The sequence below is a fragment of the Schistocerca piceifrons genome, chromosome 8 (assembly GCF_021461385.2).
Source record: "Schistocerca piceifrons isolate TAMUIC-IGC-003096 chromosome 8, iqSchPice1.1, whole genome shotgun sequence".
NCBI classification, from domain to species: Eukaryota; Metazoa; Arthropoda; class Insecta; order Orthoptera; family Acrididae; genus Schistocerca; species Schistocerca piceifrons.
Window position 1 is genome coordinate 110,041,172 of NC_060145.1, and position 19,710 is coordinate 110,060,881.

Below are 19,710 nucleotides of genomic sequence, written 5' to 3' on the forward strand. Positions count from 1 at the left end.
CGCATGAATGGACACAGGCAGACAGTGTTTGTTGGTAATGAGGATCACCCTGTGGCTAAACATGCCTTGGTGCACGGCCAGCACATCTTGGCACAGTGTTACACCGTCCGGGTTATCTGGATACTTCCCACTAACACCAACCTATCCGAACTCCGGAGATGGGAACTTGCTCTTCAATATATCCTCTCTTCCCGTTATCCACCAGGCCTCAATCTCCGCTAATTTCAAGTTGCCGCCACTCATACCCCACCTGTCATTCAACAACATCTTTGCCTCTGCACTTCTGCCTCGACTGACATCTCTGTCCAAACTCTTTGTCTTTAAATATGTCTGCTTGTGTCTGTATATGTGTGGATGGATATGTGTGTGTGTGTGTGTGTGTGTGTGTGTGTGTGTGTGTGTGCGAGTGTATACCCGTCCTTTTTTCCCCCTAAGGTAAGTCTTTCCGCTCCCGGGATTGGAATGACTCCTTACCCTCTCCCTTAAAACCCACATCCTTTCGTCTTTCCCTCTCCTTCCCTCTTTCCTGACGAGGCAACAGTTTGTTGCGAAAGCTTGAATTTTGTGTGTATGTTTGTGTTTGTTTGTGTGTCTGTCGACCTGGCAGCACTTTCATTTGGTAAGTCACATCATCGTTGTTTTTAGATATATATTTCCTACGTGGAATGTTTCCTCTACCTATATATATATATATATATCTATATAAGCACACATGACCGCCAACTCTGGCGTCTCGGACCCAAACGCATTGGCATTCCAGTCTGAGCTGTCAGAGACGGCGGTCATGTGTGCATGAGGTGTGCTTGCTTGTGTGAATGACTCTGTGTGTGTGTGTGTGTGTGTGTGTGTGTGTGTGTGTGTGTGTGTGTTTCCTGTCCTGATGAAGGCTGTGGCCAAAAGCTAACGTGTAAATGTCTTTCAGTTGCAACTGTCTGCAACTTAACATGTCATCTTTATGGTAAACAGCAATTTATCTTTCCCTTACATTGTTGATATTCCAACCTGGACTTTCCATTGAGACAGTGGAGAAAATGGATGTGAACAGAAGTAAAGAGGATTACAATCCCTATGCATACAATGCATTTAAATTGAGCAATTCACATATGGTTTCATAAGCAAGAGCAAAAATATTTAAGTCCACAGAACACAATGTGATGACTCCAGCACCTGTTTCATATAAAATAAAAACAAATATGGAACAATTTAACTCATCCAATATTATGGATGCAAGCAAAAATCAGGCAGAATATTAGCAACATATTTACAATGCAGTTCACATAGTGCAAAACACAGAGGAAATCCAAATTACCGTATTTACTCGAATCTAAGCCGCACTTTTTTTACGCTTTTTGTAATCCAAAAAACCGCCTGCGGCTTAGAATCGAGTGCAAAGCAAGCGGAAGTTCTGAAAAAAGTTGGTAGGTGCCGCCACAACTAACTTCTGCCGTCGAATATATGTAGCGCTACACAGGCATGCTTTGTAGGCACAAAGATAAAAGCTGGCGCCAAAACCTCTGCGTTAGTAAATAAATTAAAAAAAAAGGTGGAAGACTAGATTTTTTTTCTCCGCCCCGAGTTTCGACCACTGTATTTACTTCGTTGGATAATGTATGAATATGCAAATTCTGTATTGTTCATCTTCGAATGTAGCAGAATTTCAATGTAGTACGAAAATCCGACTGGCAAGACTGTTTGGGATATTTGTCAATGTGGCAAACTCTACGTTCTGAATTTTTTCCTACCTGTGAGAAGAGATGGTTGCTAATAGGAACATGATGAAATGTGAATCACATGCAGTATTCTCTTCACCATAAGAATAATACGAATATAAACATATTGCCATGCATTCTTTCGTGTTTGCTGCTATCTCATTTAAATCCTGTATACCTAATAAACTACGAAACTAGAGTGAGACACCAGCAAATGCGGAAGAATATACATATCGTGTCATGTTTATATTCGTGTTATTCTTATGCCTAATAGTGATACAGTCAGAAATGAAGCACGGCAACTGGCTAGATTTTTAAATCTAAGATGACTCTAATTTCTGTGCAGAACTTGATGTACTAAAGAAGCGGCCGCAAAGATTTTCAAACGGAGAAAAATTTTCGCCTAACTCTCGTTCAGAACATGTTCTATCATACGCAGTCTATTATTTGGTTCTTGTTGATCATTATCAAAGAAAGCAGCTGTGTAAGTAACAACAAATAGCAGTCTATTGCCATTGTTTCGCTAATGAGACGATTCCTCTCTTTTCTTTTTCTTTTTAAATTTTAAGCGGTGGTAGCGCGCACAAAAGCAAGCCATGCCGCGAGCGGCGACAGGCCGTAAACACGAACTATCAGAATGCGACGAACAATGCATGACGCAGTACAGTAATCCATTTTCAGCTTAGAGTGACGTAAACACCTACAACAAAGAAAACGGCACTTATCAGATCAAAGCAAAATAAGCAATCGATTCAAACCAGGCGAAGCAAGTGAAAAAGGAAGAGTACCCGTATAAATACGGACGGAGCGCCTGGCGCATAGCAATGGCTACCTGGTAAAGCTTAACTGCTAAGCTTATGACTCCAACCAAACTACTGTAGCGGTATCATCATTCATTCAACCTAAATTGTGTCTCATATTACAATGGACCAACTTTGTTTCGATTTGGAGGTGCGGCCTAAAACTTTTCTCTCCCCTGGAATTTCGAGTCTCAAATTTGGGAAATTTTTTTTTCCTTTATTTTGTGTCTCATTTTTCAGGTGCGGCTTAGATTCGAGTAAATACGGTAGGAACACAATGTCATGAAACCGGTTTATGTTTATTTTGAAATGAAAACAAATATGGAAGATTTTAAATCACTCTATAAGGAACTGATATGAAGAAGGCTTGACAAACTTGCAGAGCTCCAAGTGGCCCGGCAGCGAACCGAGGGCATATTACTGAAAGACCCTGTTTACAGCCTTTTACACTAATAGAAAAACAACTCACTTGGTCAAGCAGAATAATTAACAGTCAAGAGGCCTCTGGACAGAGATATGGTGCTTCTACACATCTAGCAACCGAGGAACATTTAGCACAGCTTAGTGCACACTACTATAGTTTACTTACCTGCCTGAGTAAAAATCTTTCCTCCTCCTGTCCCCTCCCCACCTGATCTGAATAAATGAGCTTAAGCTAATAGCCGCTTACTTCTCCTTCTTCAGCTTGTATTTGTCACCAATGTCTTCACCAGTTCTCCAGATTGGCCATTTCAGAGAAACATCCAGCTTTAAAAACAAGTAATAAAGGAAGAAAAGAAATACAAGTACCTGTAATCAGGCAAATCCGTGTTCGCATTTGGATCGTAGTAATCTCGAGGTGGAGAGCCATAGCCATCATTATCCAGATGTACACCATTTGGTATTTTTAGGGGTCTCCTGTCAATACAGAACATCTTATGTTAATACACAATTTCTGTTCTTCTAAATATGTGTTTGTTTCTGAGATAATAATTATAAAACTATAAACCAAATTAAAATAATTTTATAAGCATCAAACAACGTACTATCTTCTAAATGATGGTACTGATGCAGTGGTGACCTCTCCCTCAATTTCTTCCTCACAACCTCCATAACAACAATATGATGTTCCAAAAGCATTATCCATACCATGAGGTTTCTACATCTGCAATCATTCCCACTGTAAAATCTGCCCTGTATACCCTCCCACAAACATCTACTCCATTCCCACTACTGATAAATCCTACAACATAAAAACAGGGCAACTTGCAAAATGGTGCAGTAGTTTATTAACTAACCTGTGTGGACTGCACAGGATTTTATCTTTTATGGCTTTTAGTTTTTCAGGAAACATGACAGCTGGCTATATTAGAACAGTTTCTTTATTTGTTACTTGTTTCAGTCAATGACCATCATCTGGCACCTGATTCAACATTAAAAAAAAACCTCAATGTACAAAATGTCACAAAGACATTGAGATTTTGTTGTCATTTTCTTTTAATGTTGATTCAGGTGCCAGATTATGGTCATTGACTGAAGCTGGTAGCAACAAATAAATTGTTCTAGTATACCCAAGAGTCCTAAGTTCCCTGAAACACATATCCACTGCTGACAATTGCCTGAAGAAAACTTTTTTTTTAGTTTAGTTTCTAGTCTCCAGTCTCTCTCTCCACCCCCATCCCAACCCCCGACCCCTCCACTGCCTACCTCCTCTCTCTTTCTCCATAATTCCATAATTTATTTATCTCCTTCTTGGTTCATTTTTACCCTTCACTTTGTCATAATCTTTGGATTGAAACTGGTACAGTTCTTACCAATGTGCTATCTTTGAACTCCTGCTCTCTCAACTCCCTACCTGCCCTCTCTTCATCTTGATCTCATCTTGTCCTCACAGTAGATGAGTTCCTCTCCCCCTGGGAGTTGAGTGGCCTGCCCTTCCTTTTTAACTTTCCTCAACCTATTCTTCTCTTCAAAACAAGGAAGAAATGATAGCTCCAAAAGCCATGGTGTCTATCAGCAGTACTAATATTTCATCTCTTGAAGGTAATTACTAGCAATCAATTCTCTTTCTCTTACAATTTTCTCAATTAAATTTTCCTTTCAATAAAATTAAGAAAATGTTTCCCTACTGCATTACAACTGCAGTGTCTTAGCTTAACCAGTGAAAACAAACAAGTCAACTCAATTTGATGAATCAGTTATCTAAAGCAGGATGGTTTCTTTTGGGTATTTTTAAAATCCTATAACTACTGATTAAAAAAGTGCCACATTATAATATAAAAAAGAAAGAAACTTATCAGTAAATAGTTAAGTGTTATGACAATTTTGAAAGTTTGTTGAATGGACTATCACAGTGATATAACAGTCACAAAGTATGTTCAAAATTACAAATTATGAGCTATTAAAACAATAACAAGAATAAAATCTGTACTTTTTTTTCACTGAAAGTATTATCACTGTTTCCAGAATGGATATTTTAATAATGTATTTACCACTAGATGTACAGTACTTATTTTTGGCATGTAGGTGAAACAGATTTACCTCCCTGCTCGTGCTGCTTGCTGAGCAAGCCTTGCATGCATGGTAACAACCATGTCATGTGGAAGTCTCCACACAAAGATACAACCATCCCCTGATGCAGAAACCAGTCGCCTGCAGTCTGCTGTGAAGCGAAGACCTGTCACCAGCTCAGAATGACCAAACATTGTTGCCATACATTCCCCGGAGTAATAATCATACACACACAGAGTCTTGTCAGTGCAGCTTGTTGCAGCATATATACCACTAGTGTCCAATACCACCTGTGTGAATTTTAAACCAGCCAACATTAAAACTCTTGGCACTGATTTACAAGTAGATGTATCTCTTACTGGGCAGTTGATAAAACAATACAAGGTTAGAGCAATGAAAGTCAAAAACATTCACCTTCCTTATTAATGTTTACCATTTTATTTGACTTCTTTTAACAGCATCTCCTTTTTAATTTTTATCTGTTTTATGTAATTATTACAATACCACGCACCTTCTCATAAAATGATATTACTTTATTCGCACATACACAGAAAACATTTTGTGTAATCAATGACACACAAAAAAAGTTATAAACAGCATCTAAAATTTATTTTGATGTACAACTGAAATTTCACGCAATTCACAGTAGTGAGACAGCCGTGTTAAGTACAGATAAAAGAATACACCTTGAATAATAACTGCTTGGCTACTCTTGTAAATAATTTGTATAACAACCAGTTTCATAGCTTAGAAACCACATGATCAAGTTAAATACGCTAAATCATGAAATTAAACTTGTGACATTGATGGGACTTAACAGCCCTTGTCTTTGAATAAATGACACAATTAATGATTCATCAGACAAGCGGGAAGCACAAGTCCATAATTCTCTAAGCATGCCATGAAAACAGAAGGGATACCAGTAGGCCAAACATAACCAGTTAATTGTTAGATCGAGGTTCACAATTCACCAGAAGTTCAATAAATACAGCAGAGCGCAATGCATGAAGATGCAGGTGACAGCAGTTATTATTCAAATGTCTACTTATGGTTGTGTTTATCCCTCATACAAGATACTTATGGTTGTGTTTATCCCTCATACAAGATAGCATGTGATAAATGAAGAATACACAAACATGTTTGCCGTACACCTGCATCAGGTTCCATCTCTGAATATAAGGTGTTGCCTTAACCAATTGTCTCCGTCTCAGTTGATACACAGCCTACAATTTACAGCCTCCTGATGAACCCTGTTAAGTTATGAAATATGACCTCCCCCCATGAATACAGCAGTGGCCTAGAGGGGAGACATATTCTTCCTCATATTTCTTCCACTATAGCTATGGGCCTTGTCCTTCAAGAGATTATTTCCCATGACCAACCCACATGACATGCTTGTTTCTCTTGGTATTTGTATGCTGATGTCCACCAATACCATATCACTTTATATGCTTTTTTGTTTGTCCACTGCCTTCTCTCCCCTCAACTTCTAATGTGTGCAGTTTTTCAATTGTAACATTTCTTTTAAATATATAAAGCTTCTTTGTAATGTTCTCCCAAACTGTCCATCACTTAGCTTTAGTATGACACAGGATGGACTGAAATATTCAGCCATACAACTATTGTACAATTGAACCAGTAGTGTAAATAATTTAAAGTACAATAAAATAAACTGTCAGAACCATAAGCTGTAGAGCCCAACAATCTTTTAAAATGCAAGGTGTACACAAAACCAAACATTACAATATTGTAAGTTGTGTTCATATGCACACATTTTTGACAGTTCTTTTCATGTCAGGAAGCACAGTGTAGAAAATGTTATTCTTTAGCTCTTGTGGCATAAGCCTTGAGACATTCTGAATGTGTTGACATTATAATGAGCAGCTTATTGTGGGAGGGGAGGGGCGGAAGGCACTGTGAAAAATCTTAAAATTCCTCTACCGATTGTGTGATAAAGTAAAAACAAGAAAGCAGTTATTACTCTACTAAAAGTCAATGGCATCAGTTTATGAGATGAGTTATGCCCTTCTGTGCCTCTAATTGAGAACAGGTTCATAATGCCAATCATAAGGAGAAATACAGCTTCAGGAAGATCCCTGCTGCGATCCAACCTAGCATTTTTCACTGACAGAAAGCACTGCCACAGGTAAAGGCAAATCACATGTCAGGACAAATTTGTGGAGCAACCACAGATAAAATCCAAAACTTTCTACTTGGAGTCTGAAAGTATACTGAAATGCTTACAGTATAATTAACCTAGTTTTTTTGTTGATACTGGATTATAAATTCATAGAACATAAAAAGTACAGAATAGCAAACACACACACACACACACACACACACACACACACACACACACACACACACACACAGAGATCGGAGGGGGGGGGGGGGGGGGGGGGGGAGGGGGGGGGGGGGGAACTCCAGTTGTGTATATAAAATACCTTTATCAGTGATCCATCTTCACTCACAGATCCCTTGAATGTTTTGCTGTGCTTCCCACTGTTCACATTATAGACCCTGATATTGCGATCCTGGCATGCCGTTAGAATATGCTTCTGTCCAGAATCCACCTCCATATCATACAGTGTCGTCTTGCCCGCAACATTGTGACCACGAGAAAATTGATATGTTCCACCAGGTGTCTGGAACAGAACACAGAAAAAAACTTTGAAGCTTATGGAAAATATCAAGCAATTATACAGACTCTCACTACTCTTACAATTATGTATTGTGAAATGACTTTCAAGAATTTCAATGCAGTTTTGTGTCTGAAATGAAAATCCATCATTTAGTTATTCAGAGCTATGAGCACTCACTGTCAGGTACTTTAACTGAGATGTGGCAGTATTGCTATTGCTGTAAGCATTGCCCACAAATGGCAAGGATTCAGGTTTTCATTCCTGGTCTGGTAGACTGTATTTACCAGGCAGGAGGTTTCAGTGCAATTTCACAATAGTTTAAAAAAACAGCATTATAGATGAACAATGTAGGAAAAAGACAGATTGCTACTTACTATAATGAAGACACGTCAAGTTGCTGACGGGCACAATTAAAAGACAGTTACTTAAAGCTTTCGGCCACAGCTTTCATCTCAGTAGCACAGGACACACACACACAAAATTCATACATACACGAAAGTGCGTGTGCGCGCCCACACACACACCCACCCACCCACCTTCCCACCCACCCACCCACCCACCCACCCACACACACACACCCACACACACACACACACACATTTAAAAAAATATAAAAAAAAATAAAACAGCCAACTCCAGCATCTCGGGCCAGAACTATCACTTGGGATGCAAGCAGCAGTCTAGAGTGGGCGGTAACGGGGAAGGGATAGTGGTGTATATATATATATATATATATATATATATATATATAGAGAGAGAGAGAGAGAGAGAGACAGAGAGAGAGACGAACGCTATCTGGTGGAGAGAGAGAGAGAGACACGAACGCTATCTGGTGGAGTGTGCAGGGACTAGACTTCCAACAGGTGCAGCATTAGGAGGTTGTGGAGCAAGGTGGTTGGGCAAAAAGGAGAGGAGCGGGGAAAGATGGGCGGCTTCATTGGCAGAGGGCTGCAAATAAACAAGGTAGGAGATGAGAGTAGGGAGGAGATGACAGGACAGAGAGGGTGGAAAGCGTAGAGGATGTGGGGACAGTATGTTACCATTGGTTGAGGCTGGGATAGTTATGGGAGTAGAGAATGTGTTCTAAGAATAAATCCCACTGCACAGTTCAGAAAAACTGATAGCGGAGCAAAGGATCCAGGTGGCTCGGCCAGTGAAGCAGCCATTGAAATCAAGTGTTGTACATTCAGCTGCATGTTAAGCAACAGGTTGGTCTACTTTGCTCTTGGCCACAGTTTGGCAGTGGCTGGCTGTCCTCGTGGACAGCTGCTTGGTAGTCATACCATAACAATAAGCAGTGCAATGATCGCAACAGAGCTGGCAAATGACATGGCTGCTTTCACAGATGGCCCAGCCCCTGATGAGGCAAGATAAATGACACCCAACATGGCCACCACCTACACGTTCCCCAAAATCCAAAAACCCATCACTTGTGGACACCCCATTGTGGCTGGTTATTGTGCCCCACAGAAAGAATTTCAGCCCTCATTGACCAACACCTCCAACCAATTGCTCGTAATCTAGCCTCCCACATCAAAGATGACAGTCACTTCCTTTACCGACTCTCCGCCATCCACACTCCTTTACCTCCTGGATCCCTACTCATCATCACTGTTGAAGCCGCATCCCTACACCAACATCTGTCATGCCCGTGGTCTTACCGCTATCGCTACTGAACACTACCTTTCCCAGTGTTCTTCAAGAGTCCAAACCCACTATCTCATTCCTCATACACCTTAATAATTTTATCCTAACCCACAACCACTCCTCATTTGAAAGAAAGGTATATAAACAAATTCAGGACACAGCAATGGGCACCCGTATGGCACCCAAACGGTGGCCAAGAGCAAAGTAGATCATCCTGTGGCACAACATGTAGCTGAACACAACACACTTGATTTCAATGGCTGCTTCACTACCTGGACTTCTGGATGCTTCCCTCCACCACCACTTTTCTGAACTGTGCAGATGGAAGTTATCCTTACAACACATTCTCCACTGCTGTAATTATCCCAGCCTCAACCTACGGTAACATACTGTCCCCACACCATCCACCCAACAGTTTCCACCTCCTCTATTCTATTACCTCCTCCCCATTCTCATCTACCACCCTGTTTATTTGCAGTCCTCTGCCAATGCATCCGCCCATCTTTCCTCGCTCCTCTCTTTTTTTGCTACTTTTTTTTCCCAACCTCCCTGCCCCACAACCTAATGACATTGTGCATGTTGACTGTCTGGTCCCTGCACACTCCACCAGACAGTGTTCGTGTCTCTCCCCACCTGTACATTACTATCCCTTCACCTTCCCTGCTCCCTGCCTGCACCCCACACAATAGTTGCATTCTGGCTCAAAATGTGGGAGTTGGTAGTTGCGTGTGCATGAGGTGTGATTTATTTTGTGTGTGTGTGTGTGTGTGTGTGTGTGTGTGTGTGTGTGTGTGTGTGTGTGTGTGTGTGTGTGTGTGCAGGGGGGAGGGTACTGATGAAAGCTGTGGCCAAAAGCTTTATGTAAGTGTCTTAATTCTGCCAGTCAGCAACTCGACATGTCTTCTTTAGAGTAAGTAGCAATATGTCTTTTCCTACACTATTGATATTCGTACCTAGAGTTTCCATTGTTTGAATTTTATAAATGAAATTGTTTAGTTATTCAAAGCATCCCTAGCTGTCCCTCAGCAAATTTTTCTCTCATCACACTTTAACTATTCATAGTACTACAAAAGATATTGTTTATACATTATAAACTATTATTATCAACTGTAAGCAGAAAGAGGTTTCTGAAGAAAAGTGCAGCAGCGAATACGAGCATCTGCAACAGAACATGAGGAATAGCAATTACCAAAGCCAATTTAATCTCACAAGATTTCAAATTATGAAGGGTGCCTCAAGTCTTTTTACATACAATCACTAGATAGAACTTGTCATATGTAGTCAAACTAATGATGTTTGTAGGTGTACAGCAATATATCAATGTGTGTCATGTAGAATTTTAACTCATGTTAATTTCCTTTGATTCACATCCCACCCAGTGTCAGGCAGCTACCAGTTGCATTAGTAGGCGCAGGTACGGACTGTCAAATCAGGACTAACATATCAAGGGTGGTTACATAGGCAGCAGCCATGGATCAGAGAGAAGACAGATGATCAAAGAATTTTCCGGACCTTAGAAAGTCACTAGAATGTCCACATCATAATTACAAGGAGAGGTCCTATCTCATCCGGGATACAAAAGGGCCTAAAGATAGCACTGATTATAGTCTTTAGGACTTTTAGTCATCAGCAGTAAGATCTCAAAAGTTGAGCAGAATTGCAGCCAGGAAAATGTTAACATATTCTAACCATGTATCTCAGAAATTGGACTAGCAATTTGATCACAATAAGAGTTTGAAGAAATAATAGTGTGAAAAAATGAAAATGTGAAGGTTTTCATTGGATGAATTTTTACAGTATTTGCAAAGCCCTTAGTCAACAAGAAATGCCTTGATTTGCTTCAATAAACTCCTGCTAATCACCTTCTGAAAACACTGTTAAGACTGATTTGAAGAATTTCATCATCATCTTACTTCTATCAGTTAAAAACAACTGTTCTGAACAACACCGAGGCTATCTGTAATATGACAGAAGAAGATCACTTATGACTTACCAACAGATAGAGGCACCCTTAGGCATATTGAAGCTGCAGTGCTTTTGATTTTGATTGAATATTTAGCTCTGAAAAAGATCTGTTCCTGATAGATTACAGACAATTTGACTAAAGCTGAAAAAACAGGTTGAATGGTGTAAGGAATTTAGAAAAAGAAAATCAAATATCCAGACAGCTTATAATAACGGAACACGAAACTTGGATACATTCATGAAAGCTGGAAACTAGCAGCAATCAACTGTTTACACATTACAAGAAACTGACAACTAGATTCTTTGCTTACTCTGGACTTGTCACGATGTTCATTTAGGGAACTGAGTAACAGTTACTGAGTTAATGCTGAATAGTGTGAAACAATATTTGCCAAAACTTATCATTGAAAACAGAAAACATAACTGAAAACATATCCGTTTCCTTATCTTCCCCTTTTTGCAAAGGGCATTTTTTTTTTCTTAACATCAGAGCTATCAGACAAACTTTCTTTACTTTTACATGTGTGTGTGTAAGAGTATGAATATGTTTATTTAACTAATGCTAAAGACAGTACAGAAAATACAAAAACGTAGCAGGACTGCCAAACAAAATACTGCAAAACAAAATTATTAAGAACAGAAACATGTTTCACTCACCCCCTGAAGCTGCCTGAATATAATGGACTTGTCTGCTCCACATGAGACCATTTGAAGCTGGTCATGAATGTTGAGGAATCGAACAGCTGTAATAGATGATGAGTGGTCATCTAATGTCTGAAGGAAGTTGTAATCCTGAAACAGGTAACGTTCTATTAACTTTTCTGTGTCATCAAATACATAACAATGTGTGTGTGTGTGTGTGTGTGTGTGTGTGTGTGTGCGCACGTGCTTCCATGCAAAGTTTCAAGACCAGACAGACATACAATCACACACATACTAACTTCAAAAAAGAATTACAATCATAGCTGTCATAATAGCCAATACTGAATAGCCTTGCCACTAATACTAAAAAAGAGAAAAAAGTGTTTAGCATTTTCTTTGGTACTCTCAGATAAAGGTGAGCGTAAGGTTCCTCTTGATTGGTAACAAAATATTACGATGATATTGATGATTATTATCATTATTTGGGGTGGCAGATGGGAGAGGGGCTGATTATTATTAGAAAGTTGATGAAGGGGTGGAAACCTATCCTAAGATAGAAGCGTGAGGATGTGTAACTAATAACACTAATGTTGTAAAAACAGTGCACCCTTCTCCAATACTTCATGAAATAATGAATCTGATTAGTCATTACAGGTGGCTAGGTGACTGTAATTCCATTTAATTCTGTACTCTGGGAGAGGAAGGAGGGAAAAGAAGGTATGTCGTTTCATATGGGCAGTGAATACATTCTGCAGAGTGCAGTGTGGCATAAAATCATTACTATATGCATCTAGTCTTATTTCCATCAGAATCTACAACATTGTAGGTTACCAGCTTATAAGTATGTCACAATACATATGCTTATGTTATAGCCCATCTTTCAAAATTGAATATATTAGTACTCACAACTTGTTCAATTTTTCTCAACAAACATCAGCTAAGAGCAAAAACTCCTCAAGCACATTATACTTTTCAATATTCAGACAATGTTATGAAGGTAGTTAGGCAGATAATTAATGGTTAATACACCAAATAAGGTCAAATAATAAATGGTAAAAGTGGCTACTATTGCACTGCCAGCTGCATGGGACGTCTTGTCAGTGACTTTAGTTGTAACATCATTGTGTTGCCATAATCATGTCACTGTATTGTCACCACTGTTTTTATAATTGTATATTACCATCTACATCTACATCTACATCACATCTACATCTACATGATTACTCTGCAATTCACATTTAAGTGCTTGGCAGCGGGTTCATCGAACCACAATCATACCACCTCCCTACCATTCCACTGCCGAACAGCGCGTGGGAAAAACAAACACCTAAACCTTTCTGTTCAAGCTCTGATTTCTCTTATTTTATTTTGATGATCATTTCTACCTATGTAGGTTGAGCTCAACAAAATATTTTCGCACTCGGAAGAGAAAGTTGGTGACTGAAATTTCGTAAATAGATCTCGCCGCGACGAAAAACATCTTTGCTTTAATGACTTCCATCCCAACTCTCGTATCATATCTGCCACACTCTCTCCCCTATTACATGATAATACAAAATGGGCTGCCCTTTTTTGCACCCTTTCGATGTCCTCCGTCAATCATACCTGGTAAGGATCCCACACCACGCAGCAAAATTCTAACAGAGGACGAACGAGTGTAGTGTAAGCTGTCTCTTTAGTGGACTTGTTGCATCTTCTAAGTGTCCTGCCAATGAAATGCAACCTTTGGCTCGCCTTCCCCACAATATTATCTATGTGGTCTTTCCAATTGAAGTTGTTCGTAATTTTAACACCCAGGTACTTAGTTGAATTGACAGCCTTGAGAATTGTACTATTTATTGGGTAATCGAATTCCAACGGATTTCTTTTGGAACTCATGTGGATCACCTCACACTTTTCGTTATTTAGCGTCAACTGCCACCTGCCACACCATACAGCAATCTTTTCTAAATCACTTTGCAACTGATACTGGTCTTCGGATGACCTTACTAGACGGTAAACTACAGCATCATCTGCGAACAACCTAAGAGAACTGCTACAAGAAAAAATTAGTAAAAAATTGAGAACAAAACAAAGTAAAGATTAACAAACCAGTGTACGAATGAACAATAAGACAAAACAAAGACTGATGAAAGAAAAATAAAAAAATTATGGCAGGTAATGTGCTGGAAGGCTTAATACTATGGTTCCAGTACTCTTTGTCTGAAGTATTGTCTGTGGTTTACGTTCTTAAGAAAAAGGGGAGAGGGTTCAACTGGTTTCACATGGATGTAACAATTTTTAAGGCTGCACTTTGTGGAATGAGCAGGTGCCTGTAAAATTCACAATTTGTGATAAATACAAATACAGAAGCAAATTTTGCCTCAAAATGCAAAAAGGTGAAATTACCTAGCGAGTGGTTTTTCACAGAAAATTGTATCCAAAGGAACTATTTTATCAGAGACAGTTTGGAATAGATTTATTTTCTGCATATAAATATAGAAATGTACTCAGTTTTCAATTACTAGTATCGCAAATTATACAGTGAAGCCCTATTCCTAAACATAATATGCTTAAAAAAGTGTTTGTAAAATCAAAAATGCAAGAATACAATGATGTATGACTGTGCTTTACACTCTAGTGTTACACCAGTTCCTTGCAGCTGAAGGGTTCGTATAAAATACAGGCCATGTAATGAAAAGCAGAACTCAACTGGGGGACCACGTGTCTTACAGGATAGAAATATATACTTTCTCTGCTACATATACTTCAAAGGTTAGTATAATGCAGACACTTAAACACAGCAGTTTCAGGTGGTAGGTCTTTTGAACTGTGGTTGAGTCAAATACTGATAGAAGTTGGGCCTGAACTGGTGCCCAGTAGACATGTGTCCCATCCGAGAGGTCCACACATGGCTGCAGAGTGTGGGAGAGCGAGCACGAATACACACTGTATACTTTTGCGAAAGTTGCCGAAGCTGACTGACACTGTCTCGTTAACTATACAGCTGAGCAAGGGTGACACAGCCAAGTGGGCACTTGTTCATGGCCATATAAATGTCATGTGCTCGCACTAACTTGCACACAGGCTACACACTTTGAGTGTACACATCTGCCATGTGTTTCCCTTAAAACCAGAATTGGGTAAAATTTATTCGACTGAGAAATAAAAAATACAGATAAAATTTTATTTGTTATTCATGAACACCAAATAAAAATATTTGTTCAAAACATTATTAATTTGTACAAATAAAAGCATTTATTCATATTCTGTGAATAAAAAGCAAAACAAATAATAGAAACTTCTGTTTAAATTAGTTTCCAGAACTATTTGTCATTGTGACACACTAAAGAAAATGATTCTACCTATCTACACACACAAAACAACAATATTTGTGATTTGTATGTCCTGTAATCATCTTTATTTCAAGATAATGACATGTCTTTCAAATCACAATCATCTTCAGCAAAAATTGTGAAATCATCAACTTCGCTGTAGTTTCTGCCACATTCAAAATAAATTTTCTTTTTACACCATAATATAATTTAAAACTGGTGACCTGACTCCTTAGACATTTATTTCACTATTAAGTGTCTGTAGTTTGTTGTAAACCTCCCTTGGTCATGAATAGTAATACAGATAAACCATTTGTTTTTAAACCCTGGGTATGGCATTGCTGCAATAATTGCAGTTGGTGTAGAAAGGCGAAAAAGGTCTTCCAATTATCTCTTGATGATTTCTCAACAAAATAACTTGCCAGTGTGGTGCAACTTTATGAACTCTTATTTACTCAAACTCAGTCTCTTTTCCAAAATTTTTCAGTCTCAAAGCTCTACGTAACAGCATAGACAGGCTACAGATCAAAAGCAATATTACCTTTTAATGAAAAGCTTACTCAGGGTTAGTCCTAAAACAGTTATGGATGACTAAAGATGACCAGCAACATTCCACAAATGTTTTATAGGACTTCAATTATAAGTCAGTTGATGGTAATCACTAGGTTGAATCTGAGTGTGACACTGAAGGTACCTGGACGTGTATAACAGGTCTAGGTGAAATCAAATTAATTGTTGGATTTTTTTACCAGCAACTCATTTCCACTGTTACTGTTTTAGAATTGCTTGAAGTAAGTCTATGGGCAGTAGTGTGAAAATACCCAGATCATGCAATATTAGTTGGAGATGACTTGAACCTGCCAAGTATAGACTGCTATGACTCTTGATTCACTGTAGGGGTATGGGCAGACAGCTCTGCAAAGAACTTTTGAACACTTTTCCGAAAACTGCATTGAGCAACTAGTTTGACAGCTCACATGCAATGGAAATATTTTATACTTCACAACAACAAACAAATGTGACCTTACTGATGGTGCCAGGAGAAAGACAGGGATTAGTAACCATCATATCACAGAAATGATGGTTCTGGAGTTAATAAATCAGTTGAGGATGGGAGACAAATTTTGCTGGAAAAACAGATAGGTTGTTGTTAGCATCCCACTTCAACAATGAACTTACATCATTTAGTTCCAGTATGATGGACACAGAAGTTGTAAATCATGCTCTTTAGAAATATGTGCCAAGTAAGTGAATTAAAAACAGGAAAGACCCACCAACATAATACAGCAAATGCTGAGGAATCAAAAATTATTGCACTCTCAGTACAAAAGAGAATGCACAAACGACGAAAGGCAAAAACCAATGTTAGTAGAGATTTTTGAGTGTATATAAAGATTGATTCATGAAGCATATAACAAATACCACCATTATTATACCTTAGCAAAAGATCTTGCAAAGAACCCAAGAAAATTTTGGCCCTATGTAATATCACTCAGCAGCTTGAAGGCCTTTATCCCCTCACCTGTTGGCCCATATGGTGTAGCAGTAGAAGTTAGCAAAAGGAAAGTCAAAGTTATAAATTTCACATTTAAGAAATTGTTCATGAAGGAGAATCATACAAACATATCGTTGTTTGACCATTGAGCAGGCTTCCCTATGAAGGACATAGTAATAGGCATCCCTGGTATAGAGAAACAACTGAAAGAGTGGACAACAAATATGTTGCCAGGTCTGGATGAAACCCCAGTCAATTTTACAAGAAGAACTCTACAGCATTGGCCCCTTACTTATCTTGCATTTATCGCAAATCTCTACATGACAGGACCACTCGCTTGTTGTCCCATCCATACTCAATGAGTAAGAGCCATATGATAGTGGATGAGCAGAGTGCTAGCTGCCTGCCTGCCTGCCTGCCTCTCTCTCTCTCTCTCTCTCTCTCTCTCTCTCTCTCTGTGTGTATATGTGTGTGTGTGTGTGTGTGTGTGTGTGTGTGTGTGTGTGTGTGTGTGTAAGAGAGTTATGTGGATGAACATTAATTACATGAATGTAATGCTCTGTCTGAACTACTTCGTTTATAAAATTGCCAACATCAGCAAGCAGTTGTGTGGTACCTGTTACCGAATGCTGTGTGTTGCTCTTTATTTTATTTTCTGCTTTTGAGATGAATGAAGAAGCTAATCCTGATTCATCACAGAGTCTGATTATGACCACCAAAACAAAACACCAAAAGAGATCACTGGTGTTGCAGAAGCACAAAACACGGATGTAGGCTGGTTGCCTGAGAGAGGGCCTATTTCCCCACACCACTCCTCTGTCTGCACTCACAGCCAATGCCCAGTTTATAGTAGGGGGGAAAAAAAGAAAGAAAAAAAACAACAACAGTGCATCAGTGTGTGACTGGAAAACAAAACCTCTTAATGTATTTCGATCATGCTGAAAGTCATCCTCTAACGCGGAAGAAAAGATATTTTCAATTCTGCTTTGCACTAAGTACCTTGTCGGTTCTATCTGTGGTGTTGCCAATTATGGATAGCACAGCTATGAGTGCTCATGACAGGTTGAAACCAATACTCTGCAGATTTTATAATTATCAAATTGGATGTTTAGAACCACCTTAAATCAGAGGCTGGAAAATAGTGCTGCTTCTAAACAGAAAGCTTAAAAGGAGCCAAAAGGAAGAAACAAGCAAAGACGATTACAGAAAAAAAACTGAAGTTTTTTTCAAAGGCAAATACTCCAGTCAAAAAGCTCCCAAATCACCTCCCCCCCCCACCATCGGTTTCAAAGCACTGAGGCTTCATCGTCAGTGTCATAGTGTACAATGTTTTAAATTTGTGTGCGTAATCATGTGCAAACAAAAAGAATTTTTTAAAAATATGTGTTGCATTTTCAGAATCCTAATAATGAGAAAGTCGGTCTCGTAAACAGACAAACAGCCGGGAGAATGGTGTGCTGACCACATGTCCTTCCATATCCGCATCCAGTGATGCCTGTGGGCTGAGGATGACACGGTGGCCGATCAGTACTGTTGGGCCTTCATGGTCTATTCGGGAGTAGTTTAGTTTAGTTTAATAATGAGAAAGTGAAGAGCCACTACTAAATCTGATTTTAATGCAAGGATCTTCCTGTAACATGTAACACAACACAGAATGTTTTCACCACCACCACCACCACCACCACCACCACCACCAACAACAACAACAACAACAACAAAATATAAACACAGAACAACTGAGAAAAGAGGTCATATCAGCAGGTCAAGTAAATGAATTTTGCTAAAAGAATGAGATGTAATTATGATTGAGCAGAGATGAGATATAAATGTTTATTCTTCCTTTCTGGGTTAAGACATAGTGACCTACTAATTTTTTTATTGAAAAGATTTAATTTAGATATACTTCAGTTAATGAAGCAACTATAATCTTGTAGTAATTGTGATCAGTTCTCTTAAGTTATCTACAAAAACTATACAAAATATAATTCAAACCAAACTAATATGAAAAACTTTTACATTTTTAGGAATAAGACGACTTACATTATCAACACTGAAGACATGAATAAGTCTATCACGAGATGCTGAAGCAAGGAATCTATGACCACTTTCTGGCTTACTGTATTCAAGGCACAGTACCTCTGCATCGTGTGCCTCTATCCTGCACAGTTCTTGCAAATCTTGTAACCTATGAATCCTGATAAACAACCAAAATGACATTAGTAAATTTAGCTGATTTCTGTCATTTTTATACATTTATTTATAAACAAAACCATTAAATCGCTCTTTTAAAAAATTTAATAGATATTTAATGTTAAGATAACAATGCAAAACTGTGGTTGTAAAAAAATTCAGATAATAATTTTTAAGTACTGTGATGAAAAGGCAACTTCTTTACTCTTGTATTAAGATTCAAATCTTTTACTCTCTTTCTTTAAACACAGAATGTAACTTGTACAGCATCATTAAGAGAAATGAGTGTCCTGGAATATTAGACACACACACACACACACACACACACACACACACACACACACACACACACACAACAACAACAACAACAACAACAACAATGGGGATGAACCAAAGACAGACAGAGATAAAAAAAACTGAGTGATTGAAATTTTGGATATGATTGGAATTGGAACTGTTTATTACAAAAAGATCTATGATGGCTGCTTCTTGTTGGTGCACAGTCAACACAAAATTTTATAGGACAATGTTCCTGTACACGACAAAATACCTCTGGTATTCTGTGCAGGATATTTACTGAAGGTAAACATCTTTCTATAGTGACTTATCAGGTTTTACAGTGGTGTAGTTGTGCTCCCAGGGTGTTACACTCTAGCTTGCACTGTATTTTGGTGATTTAATTTGTAGCAATTAGTACATGCTACTGGTACTACAAAGATACCAAGTATATGCCCCATGCTTACATACTTTGGCCAAACCTTCCCTGAATGGTGTTCAATATACGGTCTGCTCCCAGTCACCTGTCACTTATTAGCA

The 19,710-nt window shown here is 38.7% G+C and overlaps 1 protein-coding gene across 1 annotated transcript in view; it reads right to left on the reverse strand.

Moving 5' to 3' along the window:
• The window catches only part of LOC124711196 (mitogen-activated protein kinase-binding protein 1), a 378,080-nt gene that overhangs the window by 69,917 nt on the left and 288,453 nt on the right, over positions 1-19,710 (reverse strand). The window contains exons 11-15 of the mRNA XM_047241126.1: positions 18,745-18,898; positions 11,911-12,045; positions 7,444-7,644; positions 5,030-5,289; positions 3,299-3,406 (exon numbers count right to left, since the gene is read on the reverse strand). Of these exons, the coding sequence (XP_047097082.1) occupies positions 3,299-3,406; positions 5,030-5,289; positions 7,444-7,644; positions 11,911-12,045; positions 18,745-18,898 (858 nt within the window). The remainder of the gene's footprint in view (positions 1-3,298; positions 3,407-5,029; positions 5,290-7,443; positions 7,645-11,910; positions 12,046-18,744; positions 18,899-19,710) is intronic.